The following is a 12,585-nucleotide window of genomic DNA, read 5'->3' as shown; positions in this document are numbered from 1 at the left end:
TACAATTTAAAAATTTAACAGAAAAACAAAAATACAACAGGATTAGATGTAATTTTGCTATTGCAGTTTAACACACTTGAGAGCTACAGCCATTAAAAATTTAGAAAGGTATTACAATACTTTTGTCACGCTTCCGACGTATTTTCAATGTTTCTGATATGTTGATTGGGAAATTTCATCTTAGAATAAGGATGGCATTTGGTATTCAGAAGCAGACAAATTGGTCTCGTGTTTAAGGCCCTGGAGTTCATGGGCCCTTTCCCTTAGCCCTAGATAGGGGAGTCAAAACACACCCCAGAAGAAACCAGGGCAAATTGCTTCCACAGCCTGCTACAAATACTGCACAGCCCTGCCCACGCAGCCACCAGGAGTCAAGAGTCAAAGGAACCACAGCCCTCTCTCCAAACAGGCAAAGCCATGCCATCCTTCCTTTAAAACAGGTGATCCTTTATATCACCTGAAGATTACACAAAGTTTGGATCTATGGCCTGTGTAGACTTTTAAGGAAACTCCTGCACCATTTATCCAATTTCAAGGTGCAAGCAAGAAAGCAATGTATTTTTGCCGGTGTGGCTAACAACGAAATTACAAATGCAGAAAATGTAGATCCGATATCAAGTGTTCTTAGTCCACAAAGGAAAGTGAATAATGCTTTGGGGAGACTTGGTTGTGCAATGAAAGGGGGCAGAACAGTTGCCAGTCAGACTGGTTTCCCTTTAGTCCCTCACCTGGGCAATTAGGCAGGCTGGCCTCTGCCCTGCACCAGTTACAGGCATCCTTTTGGCTTGCAAGTCTCAGGTGGCCCCAGATGGCAAGTCAGGTTGGCACAGGACTGCCAGCCCTGCTTGGAGGACCTACTAACCTGCCCACAGCTGGGCGGCCTAGAAACACCTGTCTCAAGAGCAGTAGCACCCTTTATGTGTGTGTGTGTGTGTGTGTGTGTGTGTGTGCACGCATGCACAGCCATCACCGGGATATTTAACTTCACTGAAGCTCCTCACGTCTATAGCAAGAAAAATCTTTGTAGTTATAACCCAACCAAATGATTAAATTATATTCTGTGGAATGCTACATGCTCATTTGCATAAAATATAAAAATAGTTGGTTTTACTCTTTTTTTAAAAATCACTCCTCAGGAGTTTTGTGATGGCCTGCCAACACTGAGTGACTATGACCAACTGTAGCACCAGAGATATTTCTGAGGTGGCTTCCAAAAGCTGCTTTCCTGGGGCCAGGTTGCCTGTGCCCCCGCCAGTTCTTTCCAGCGCTGTGGGCTCAAGGCTTCTCTTGCTGCCTGGAGCACAGCTCAGCCACAGGATTGAGCACCACACCAGGCAGAAAATATTGGTTGGTTTCTGAGCACTTGTGGAGCGAAGAGCTGACTGGCTGAAGTAGGTCTTCTCCAGCTCTCGCCCACCAGAGGTTCCTGGGCACGGAGGCATTCACTTCCGGGAGGAGCGCTCATCACCACGATCCCGATGGAGCAGGCCACGTGGGTGGCAGGTCTGGCAGCACTGGACACTGACTGCGGGCAGGTGGCACCTTCCCAGCCACAGCAGGGTCTGGCAGAAGCCGAAGGAGAGGTGGTCGCGCTCACAGATGAAGCCTGGGAAGGAAGAGAAGGCAGGATCCTCTGTAAGGGAGGACCAGTCAGCCCCCACACCATGTCCAGTTCTCCCTCTCAAAAAGCACGCAGATGCTGTCTCACAACAGACAGATACAGAGGTGTGTGTGTGTGTGTGTGTGTGTGTTATACAACCTCACTGAGTGGCAAACATTGGTTTGGTTTACACCTATTTCTCATCTAAGTGGGTTAAGAGGTTCACCCAACCTACTGCCCCATCAATAACCCCACGAAGCATGTTGTGCGAACCCAATCAATCTCTATCTTTCTTCAAAACGGCAGTAGCCCCAAGGACGAGGGTCTTGGTCCATATTGCTAATGACACTTAGGATAAACTCCCTTTGGGCAGAATGCCAGATAGCAGCCAGCTACTCTGCAAATGCAGGAGGAATGGGTTGGAGTCAGGTGACATCCAAACTGAATTTATTTAAATAAATAAGAGTCTAGCGTCCACTTCTGTGTCCCGTATTTTCCAAAGGACACTAATAAGCAAGAAAATGAATCAAATCATATGAGGAATACTTGGATAAGCTCATCAAAACTAGAACGAACAGAAAGCAAGTTATCAGGGTTGCAGAGCTAAACAAATTTGTTCTTTACTGCTCCAAAAGACAAGAACCAGAAATTTAGAGAAATTAAAAGGAAGCCAGTTTTGCTCAAACATCAGATGACGTATCATGGTGGAGGAACGTGCAGCTTGGGCTATCGGAGGGAGGGAAGAAGAACGGGGGGGGGGGAGCAACAGTTCAGGCTGGAAGCCGCTGAAGGCCCTGTCAAATTGCAGGCGCCTCCCAGATTACATCCAGGCCTGTGGTACTTAAGCACCTCGACACACCCTGAAGCCCTTTGGCGGACTCCCTTCCACCAGTCAGAGGCCTCACATGTCCCAGTTCTCGGCTCAGTGAGACGTGTGTGCATTGTCCCTCAAGAATGAAAACAAACTCGGGGGCCTTGCAAAGTCCGTGCAGGACTTCCATGGGTGAAGAAGCTGGGTGGCCTCTTCAGAAGCCTGAAAAGCTGCAATCGAGCTGGCCAATACAAGCAGGAGGTGAATCTTCCCCTCTGAGGAGGGCCTCAATTCCCGCCCCCACTCAGCCACAGAAAGGGTTTTTGCTGCAGGAAATGGGATCCAAGGGAGCGTTAGCCAGGGGCTGAGCTGGAAAGTTTATTTTTCTCATTGAAAAGTGGCATCTAAAATGTCTGTTGTTTTCTAATCCATGGAGATTAGAAATCCCCCAGAGAGCAAAGGTTAGGCCCTTAAGCTTTGGTGGGCTGAATGTTGCCTTGTGTTTCACAAAACGCCCATCAGGATGTTGTCTTTTTCTATACTTTTTCTGTGCTATTCAAGTAAATGTTTGTTGTGTAAGCACTAGTTACCAGCACCAAACCAAAGCACAAAAATGCCCTCTGTCAGCAAAGAGCTTTGAAAAAGCAACAAATTCACTGCATAGTTTTTGGTTAAAACATATGACTGGTTTACACTCACTCCTTGTCAAGCAGTTCAACAACATACTGTGAGGAAGTAAAACTGAAGAGTGGCTAACATCTGGAAAAACCTACCTGATAATGAAAGATCCAGAAAAATTGGCAGCACCAGGCAACTACAGGCTTACCAACAACTTTCAAATTACTAACAGGTGTAGTTGCTAATGCAGTCCAACAGACATCAAGCACACTGAAATCAAGAAAAAGGCTAGAAATGAATACATCAAGAGAGTGAAGATCTTAAAGTTGGTGTGTATGTGAGACCCTTCAGGGACTGGATGGAGTGAAGCAGAGCCTCCATTTCCCACACTGCTCTTCTGCATACAGGGGGCCTTTGCTACCGTGCCGCCACTCCATGCCTTCCTGAGACTCCCGGCCCTTCCTTTCCTCAAGCCCTTCAACTCACGCCCAAACTACTGAAGGCAACACACTCTTGCACAACCTCAGAGTCAGAGGTCGTTCATCACAATACTCAGATCAAGCAAAGAAGCTGATCAGATGGCAGGAACTGCCCTCCAGCCAGAGGCTGGCAAAGTTATTGGAGGGCTGCCACCACTGTGCCGGGCTTTTCTCCCTCAGGGCTGCATTGCTGGAGCTGAGGGATTCTTCCCTCAAAAATGCTGGGCTGTGACTGATCTGACTCCTCAGACAGATCTGCAAGGACATCCAGAAGCTGAAGCAGGCCACGGGGCGTGGTATTTGGACCCCAGAAGATAAAACGCCTCCCCCTTTGCTGTAGACAGAAGCCGCACAGGTTTTGCCCTGTGATGGCGGTGATGGCAGCCACAGCAAGATTTTCTGTTTTTCTGCTTCTATAGCTGAAGGCCGCACAGAGAATCGCTTCTGGGAGCTGATCCCAGCTGCTTTCTGCTCTCACTGAAACAAATTCTCAGAGATTTATTTGTTTTTCGCATTTCTGAACCACCCATCTCCCTCACAGAGGGATTCTGGACAGCGTACAACAAAGCTGCTTCTTATCTGATGACCTGCGTAAGATTAATCTCAATTATTGTGTCATAAATTGTACCGATTGGCTATTGTTTCAGTTTTGGACTTCTAGGACACAGCAACAAAATAATGGGAGGAGGCCGCAGTTCATAACACTTTTCTTCTCAGTTACATTATAAATCGCTTGTCTTTCAAGTCTTTCATCGTAGACAAAATTACCCTGTTTCAATTCAGCAGTAATTAATCGCAATCACTCCTCAATGCTGCACACAGTTTGGGGCACCATATTTTAGGAAGGAGATTGACAAACTGGAACGTGTCCCAAGGAAAGCAGTCCAAATGTTAACGGGAGGTGGGAGGAAAAACTAAAACCAAACAGTTAGAAGTGGTCAGCTTCCGCCAAGCCTCCTGTCCTGGAGAAGGTGGGCAGTGTGATTCCCAGGGGTTCCAGAAGTCAGGACAAGTGGTGGCAGATCTGAAGCAGATGTTGGCAAAGACTGGGGGAAGCAGTTCCCAATGGAAAGAGCTGTGTGCCAATGAATAGACGCTCTTTCCCCGGAAGGTGTTTCAAGAGTGGCCAGGCGGCTGTCACAGGATGCTGTGTGGTGGGTTCCTGCCTGGACCGGGCTTGATGGTCTCTGACGTCCCTCCCAACCTTTACCTTCTATGATTGCCTAATCTGAATAAAATGAACAATTTGAAAACCAGACAGATTCTGATCATGCCTTGGCATCTGTGAGAAAGCAAGGTGTCTTGGGAGAAGCCATGTGTGAAGGAAGGAAGCTGGGGCAGTCTATTCTGTGCCTCAGCCTTCCCCAGATGGGCGTCCTACGGAGCATGTAGGAACTGTACCAGTTCCCCTGAAGAATCATACTGAAGGGAAGGGTGGACTCACACATCCAAGGCAGGGGTTAAAGACAAACCTCCCCGGCAGACGGCTGCTTGTCCAGTCTCCATTTGCACACGCATCCGGTGAAGGGACATCCTCACCTCTCCAGCCATGGGTTCCACTGGTCAACCCCCTCCCCCCAAGAGACTACAGGCGAGTTAAATCAGAAAAATGACATGGTGGTTAGGAAAGAACCCACATGCTGGGATCTTGATCTAACCAATCTTTTCAACCAATGACCAGCCAAAGCAACCAGTCCCACAGCTGAATGCTCAGCCTCCTCTCTTCCCTCCATCGCCAGAAGCAGAGGGCCTGGTGGCGAGGTCTCCTGGCTCTGCCCTCCGCTCTGTCTGCCAAACACTCGGATGGGGCCGCTGTTTACGGCATTCCTGGTGGAGATAAAACCTTGGAACGCAGCCAGAGGAAGGGGCCTGTCTTGGGTTTGTTTTCTGAACCAGCAGGACCCACTGAGGCCCAGGAAGGAGAAGCGGCTGGGTTACCATATCAAAGCCTGTGAGAACAGAAAAGCCTGCCCGCCAGCAGAAATGTGAGTCAGGGTCGATCTGGGACCTCCCCCTGCTTGGACATTTGTCTCAGATCTGGGGGCTTACAGAGGCCAGATGTCTTGGAGAGTCCAGCTGTGGGCAAATGAGTCCATCGGTCATCTGCAGACATACAGGTAACCAGGCCAGAGGTAGTCCTTCACTACCAAGTAATTAGCCATGAGGCTTAGAGAGGCCTTATCTCAAAATCTGCCCAAGCAGGCAGCCGTGCCACAGGCAAACCTCTGCCACGAGTTTCACTGATGCCAATCTGGAAGCTGCCCTGATGCCATAAAAAGACCTACCAGTCACCTACATGTGGAACAACTGCACACACAACCAACACGGGTACCCTCCTTATTCCGAAGGCACCTCACAGGCCCAGCCAGAACCTCTTGGATAATTGTCCAAACAGCCGAATGCCAAGCACTGCCCTAATAAGGGGCTCTGGGCAATTCAGCCACGAGCAGCCACCCAAGATGCCCACTTACTTGCTTCGCTGTCAGGACAGTCCTGGGAATTGCATCTCTGGTTGTTCTCTGGCCATGGTTCGTGCTCACACAAGCTACTGTCTTCTTCTGCCTGTCCGGTTTTTGTGTTCAGGCACTTCACTTGCCTCCTCTGGACGCCCTCGCCACACGTGGCCGTGCACTGCAGGGAACAAAGGGCTCTCTGAGCACCCGCTCGCCCTGCTGTGAGCGCCCAGGGAGGCTGAGGCCCCATCAGGGAAGGGGGCTTACCTGCCCCCAAGATCCCACTCTCCACTTGGTGCAGGGCTGGGTGTTGCATAGTCTTGTACTGTTTGGCCGGAGGGCTGGGTCACACCTCCCCAATCCGGGACACGTCACCAGGCGCTCTTGCTCACCTCCTCCACACAGCTCAGAGCACTGGAAGGGTGCAAAGAGGCTTTCAACTGAGAAGCCGCTGGGATGGCCAGGCATCCTGGTGCTCCCTTCCTGCTAAGCCATCGGTGGAGCTCCAGGCCCTGTGCCAATCTTCAGCGGTGGAGCAAACGCAGCCAGAGCCCCCCCAGAAGGAAGCAAGCCATGAACTGCTGGCTTCCACTGAAGACATTCTGGAACTGCAGGAGCCATTTCTTCTGCAGCACCTGAGTCTCCTTCTTGGAGATGCTGGGCTCCAAGGCTGATATGGGGAAAAAGCAGGAGGATGCAGTGGGCTTTCCTTCAGACGGATTCATCGCCCAGCAGAACAATAGCTGTGAGTCAAAGCTCTAGAATGCCAAACTCTCTCTCTCTCTCTCTCTCTCTCTCTCTCTCTCTCACACACACACACACACACACACACACACACACACACACAGCATCCCAGCCTGTCCAATAGGCCAGCTGGCTCTTACATCAGCTGCATGTGTTGGGGGACAGAACTAGCGAATAAGAGTTCAGGCTGCATTCGGAGTCTTCCCCCACTTCCAAAGACATTCGGCTCACCTCTCTCCAGGTGGAGGTGTACCAACTCAGACACGGCTTGGTGTGGCACGGCAACTGTGTTGGAGGCTTGTATGAGGCAGTCTGGCAGTGAAAGGGTCGCAGAGGTCGCTGGCCCCGTGTATCAATGCAGTGGATGCCCCGAACCTTCACACCGCCTCCACAGGTCCTGGAGCACTGGTGACAAACCAGAAAGAGCACAATCAGAGCAGAAAATGACCCACGTCTTCTGAGGTATTGCACAAAGCAGAAACCTGGCCACCAAGAAGAGAGGTCTGCCAGAAATCCACTGATCCTCAGGGATACTGATGAAGGCCATCCGGTCCAAACTCTGCTCAGTGTTGGATTTACCATAAAGGGTGGAAGGAGAGCAGTCCTGCAGATGGCTGCCTCAAAAGAATCCCCTTCCTCTGGAGGCCACTGGCTCCCCCAAAAACCAACTTTATGGAAGTTTCCCAAAAGGGCTGGTTGGAAATTGCTCTTTTGCCATTTCTACCTCCTATTTTTAGGCCTCCCTTTGGAAATAACCAAAAAACATGTATACCGGTTCCTGTTTGAGAAATCTTCCAATCCTTTAGGCTGATTCTCACCTCAAGTATTTAAGCATCTGGTTCGCAGCCAGAATCTCCAGCTCTTGCCTCACAGACAATAGTTAGTTGGCTAGTTAGATCCTCATTCTGGATACAATCAAGGTTTACCATTTCCCCTCAGAATTGGACCTAATATGTTTCTCTCCTGAAATACTGTTTTTATCAAGTAACGCCTTTGCCCATTGAAACAAAGTAAAAGAGAACAACCGATGTGCATCTCGGTCAATTGCAAAGCCATTTCTGGCCAGAAACATTTGCTAGCACCCTGGATGATTTTCCACATCTCCCCTCTTGTCGATGCCAGAGAAGAAATCAGGGAAAGCCCTGTGAAAACATCTTCTCTGCTCAGAAAACACCCCAGTTTGCATGATTCGCTGGCAATGCTCACTCAAAGAAGTGCTGGGGGTGGACAGGAGCAGGACGGAACATCAAAGAGAGTAGCTTCTCTTCACAAAATCTACCCCTTGCACTCAAGATCAGAAGGGAGGGACAGTTAAGCTAAAACCCACATCAACGTACAAGTACAATAATCTTGGCAGAGAGCCTAGGGCAAAAGGAAAAATCCACGGGATGAAAGGATGCACACTCCCATGCACAATTAATCAAACGTCTGCCCCCACATCAGTCTTTGTTTGGGTTTAGGTGTGTCTACCTTACTCCATTTTCCAATGTGCCACTTGGAACACGGCCTCAGATAACATCGCCGGGCAGGAGTGGGCTTTGTAGTCAAATCACAGTCGTTCTCATTTCCAGTGCTGCAGTGCACAACCCTCCAAACAGCCCCAAGGCCACAGGTTGTAGAGCACTAGAAGCAACAGGAATCCCGTCACCCTCTTCCCTTTTCCAAAAGGAAGTCACGCCGCCTCTCCTTCTGGCCTCTCTGGGAAGCGCTGAAACACCAGCTGCACCCCCTCCCTAGGGACCCCATTCTTACCTCCTTTTCCCCCGGCCTTCTACCAGTCACAGCTGGCCAGGACATTGTTTGGACAGGTTTCAAAGCCAAGTCCCACAGTCAAGACAGAATACTGTATTTCCGCAGCCCTACCTTTTTTATCTTCTAGCTTTCTATCTTTTGGGGTCCGCAAAATGACCCATGAGGCAAGGGAGAAAAGGGGAGAAGCACAATGATTGGCCGGAGATCTGCCCACAGTGATCATAATCTTGGCTTTTCTGAGAACTTACCCCACTCCAGTTTCCAGCTTCCCAGCTAGCATTGAGAGCAGCGATTACAGCAGCGGCAGGCGCAACAGAAGGCGCCACCTTATCTCCTGGTTCCTGAAACCTCGGCCCAGGCCCGCCAGCGCCTCCTTTACCACTGGCAAGCAGCACGTGGGGAGGTGGACTTTCACTTCTGCCTCTGGAGAATTCCCGGTCCTCAGTGGAAGGCATAAGCTTAGGGTCCAAATCTGTCTTAATCTTATTAGATTGCTGCTGGTTTGAGGGAAGCAATGGGGAGGGGGGAAAGTTAGGAAAAGGTGAGCCCCAATTCAAAGAGTTTGATTCCGTTGGTGTCTGGGGTGTCAGAGTGTCTGGGTGGCGAAACGTTCTGCTGAACCCCGACAACTGGTATGCAGACGTGGAGGAAGACGTCCCTGACGGAAGCTCGGGGGCCCTCTGGAGAAGGTCCCGTCCTGAGGGGCTGCTCATCTCTGCATCCAGAACAGAAGTAGCCAAGGAGGCTTCAGCAGAGGGAGAGAGTTGATGGGCCAGTTGGCCGGGTGCCCCAGTTATTCTTGCCGTGGTCGTTGCAAATGAATTTACCAGATTTTCTTTCACTCTATAAGCAGTAGCTGTATTACCTTCACCATGGACAAAGGCTCCGTCTCTATTGCTCTGCTTTCTGCTGGTTTCTTCCACCAAATTATTATCGCTGCTATCACTGAGGTCGGGAAGCTTAGTGTCCTGCATCCTTCCACCAGGATTTTCTGTGCTGCTAAGAGTACCAAATTCACTTCTCCAATAGTTGTCCTTGGTAGAAGACATTGTTGGAGTAACTACATCCAAGTAAGGAGAGCTGGTGGAGGAACCAGGCCTTGCAGTGCTGTCTTTCAAAAAGGTATTTGCAAAAGGAGGTTCTTGAGTAGCACCACCCAAAACCTGGTTGCTGCTCTCCAAAGGAGGGGACTTCACTGTTGAAATGGAGGGGTGATCGTCCGAAAGAGATGGCTGGAAGTTTTCCCGATGAACTGAAGCAGAAGAGCTGGCGACAACTGGGGTAACAAAGGGATCCTGTAAAGTGCCAGTTGTGCTGCTGCCCTGAACGTTATCGTGCTCCTTCTCATATTCTGGCTCAACAGTGGGAGAGGTGGAGCCTTGATTAGCCAACCTGACTTTCAGGTCTGTGGTGGGGGAAAGATCAGGAAGCGTTTCTTGGGGATCCGCCTCCATCTTGTGAAAATTCTTGGCCCCAAAGTTGGGCTTCAAGTCTTCCTTTCTACTGTTCTTTTCCTCAACCAGCTCATAAGCCAAATCCTCATGAAAATTGATAAAATTATAATCGTAATAAAAGTCATCCACAAACACATTTCCCTTCTTATGGTTGTTGGGGGGGAGAACTTCCTCTGCAATAACATTTTCAGATTTGGGAGCTGAAGGACTAAATTTGGGGGCAGGATAATTGGGGATGAAGTCGATTTCGTTAAACAGTTCCTGGCTTGAAGAGCCACTTCCAGACCAGTCGGGAGCACCGCCCTCCATCCTACTCCAGCAGGGTGGGGCCCAGCAGTCGAGCTCAGCGGCTGGTCTTTCTGCTGGATCACACTTGGCTCTGGTGTCCGTGGGGCAGATGACGGGGCGCCTTCGGGTTCCTCTCCCACAGGTCACTGAGCACTAGAAAGGCAAACCAGAGGAATTCCAAAAATGAGCAGCTGCTAGGCGAAGGCCCTTGCCAGAAGCAGGAAAGACTGGGGGGGGGGGGAACACAAGCTAGCCTCCACCCTCCACTTTCAGAACTTGGGGCTTCAGAATTAACCATGGTCTACAGAAGATAAAATTTGATTGTGGGTCAAGGAACAACTTAAAGAAATGTCTAGCTAAGGATAGAGAATTAAGACTAGAAGAAGAAAGAGGCTGCTTTGCTGAGGGAAAACAGGGACATTTGCAGAGGTTTAGCTGGTCTCACAGTTCAAAACCAGCGATGATCAACATTTTGCCAAAGTGGACATCACGTCCTGTCTTGGAAGGGGAGGCTCAAGAGCAAAAAGACATAAAAGAGGCCCAAAGGGCTACGAGAAAACCACCAATTCCCACCAGGCCTCTGTCCTTCTTCCTGACATCCCAAGGGTCCTATAGCTTTGCAATGTGATTCTCTCACCTTTGACCAGTTGCCCATGACCCACAGTGCCAAGCAGAGGACTTCGCGGTTGCAAGCGGCTGTGGTCTCTGGTTTGGTGAGATGCTGGCACTTGTCGGGTGGTAGAGCTTGCTGCTCATCCAGGGCCACGCTCTGAATACAGAGGACAGTCCTCTTCATCAGTCCAGAGTCACCACAGGTAGCCGAACATGCCTGCCACTCACCTGCCCACCACCTGTGGAAACCCACAGAATGAATGATGAGGTCACCACAACATCCATTCTGGACCCATACAGGACCTTTTGCTATGCAGGGACTATGCAGGGACTGCTATGCAAGGACTGAGCATATGCAAGTCCCTGAACCTATCCTCAGACGTCCAGGGGATAACGTGGTCTTTTGCTGTCTGAGACCCCTTTGGGGGGAGTCTGTGGCTGGCTTATTCATGAAGATGGGCTCTGCAGGCACAGAGCCGAGTGAAGTGCTGCCATAGAGGCCCAGCCTCAGGTTACGGCTGAGCCCCCAGCTCTGCAGAACTGGCAGAGTAGCATTCTTCTGCCAGACATTTGTTTTGGGGCAGAAGTTTTCCTTTCAATGGTGGAGCATCCTAGTTTGAATAGCTTTGGGCAAGCCCAAGAGCTGACCTGGCTGGACATGGTTCCTTGTTGCAATTCCTTCGCTTGTCATCAGGCCGGCTAAGAGCATCGCAGTACCGCTCCTCCACAAACCCAGCGGCTTTCTCAAGGCAACGCACCATCTGTCTCTGGACCCCTGAGGGTAGGAGGAGAGAGTGCTTAGAGGGAGGGACTTCATCTGCGCACATGCCAAGGGGCAAGGATACATGCTGGGCATGGCTTATCTGGGGATGGAACAAAATCCTTTTGTGTTGGGCTGTGGACCACAGGTGAGGACCTCACCTGTGAGCAAAAATCAGAGAGGAATTTGACTTATAAACTTGCAACTTAATTCTCATTTCAAGTTGAACCCGAACCGAGTTCAGTCGCAACTTGGGATCCCTCTGCAAGTGTCCAGACATAAGTGCTTTTGCATGTATGCTGGGTTACACTCCATTCCTTTGTGGGTCTTAAATTCTGTCTCACCCTTGCCCACACTTTGTTACTTCAGCTGCTCCCTAAACAGAAGGCAGGGACTAAGGTCCACTCAAGGGTTTGCTTCCCATACCCACTGCGAATGGCCAAGAGCCTCGAAGCAAGGAGGGAGCGGTCCCAGCAGGTTGGAGTCAAGCGACTGTTCAGACGAACGTGAACTAGACATGTACAGACGTAGCCTGGATCATTAAACAATATGCATTTAATAAACCATATAACTTAAAACTTAATAAATTAAATTTATTAAATAACCCAGTTACAGGTAATAGACTCTTTCTCATTGTTGCCTACCTCACACACTATTTTCAACCCCCAGGCAATGTCCCCGCACTTCTCCTTGAATTGGAAGAAAATCATCATGAAATCAGGGAATCGGCGCCAGGGATAAGCAGAAGGCACGTCGTGCCTTGAGCTTTGGTCCCAGCCGAGCTAACGTGTCTTCTGGGGTTTCAAGAGAGCAGGTGGCCAGAGACGATCTGGAGTAAGCAGGCATGGACGGAGAGCTGGTTGAAAAACTCTCCCGGGAGAGTGGGCCAGGGACTCCAGGTCAGACGGAGGGAATATTAATTGGAGCAACACAAGGTTCTCTTTTAATCCCTCTGCTGGTCCGCATAATTATAAATGACTCTCATTAGGAGTTAGAAATTATGATCATCAGTTT

General features: G+C 49.9%; 1 protein-coding gene across 1 annotated transcript in view; it reads right to left on the bottom strand.

Annotated features, from left to right (window-relative positions):
* ADAMTS7 (ADAM metallopeptidase with thrombospondin type 1 motif 7) overlaps positions 1–12,585 on the bottom strand; it is a gene marked incomplete at its 5' end in the record, with an annotated part of 41,854 nt that continues 29,269 nt past the window's right edge. The window contains 8 exons of the mRNA XM_083371730.1: positions 1–1,606; positions 5,980–6,139; positions 6,229–6,375; positions 6,937–7,110; positions 8,176–8,328; positions 8,706–10,352; positions 10,837–11,050; positions 11,460–11,586. Coding sequence (XP_083227856.1) covers positions 1,443–1,606; positions 5,980–6,139; positions 6,229–6,375; positions 6,937–7,110; positions 8,176–8,328; positions 8,706–10,352; positions 10,837–11,050; positions 11,460–11,586 — 2,786 coding nt within the window. The 3' untranslated portion in view covers positions 1–1,442. The remainder of the gene's footprint in view (positions 1,607–5,979; positions 6,140–6,228; positions 6,376–6,936; positions 7,111–8,175; positions 8,329–8,705; positions 10,353–10,836; positions 11,051–11,459; positions 11,587–12,585) is intronic.

This window comes from Vipera ursinii, assembly GCF_947247035.1.
Source record: "Vipera ursinii genome assembly, chromosome: 11".
In the NCBI taxonomy this organism is placed as follows: Eukaryota; Metazoa; Chordata; class Lepidosauria; order Squamata; family Viperidae; genus Vipera; species Vipera ursinii.
This window is presented reverse-complemented; position numbering and strand designations above follow the sequence as displayed.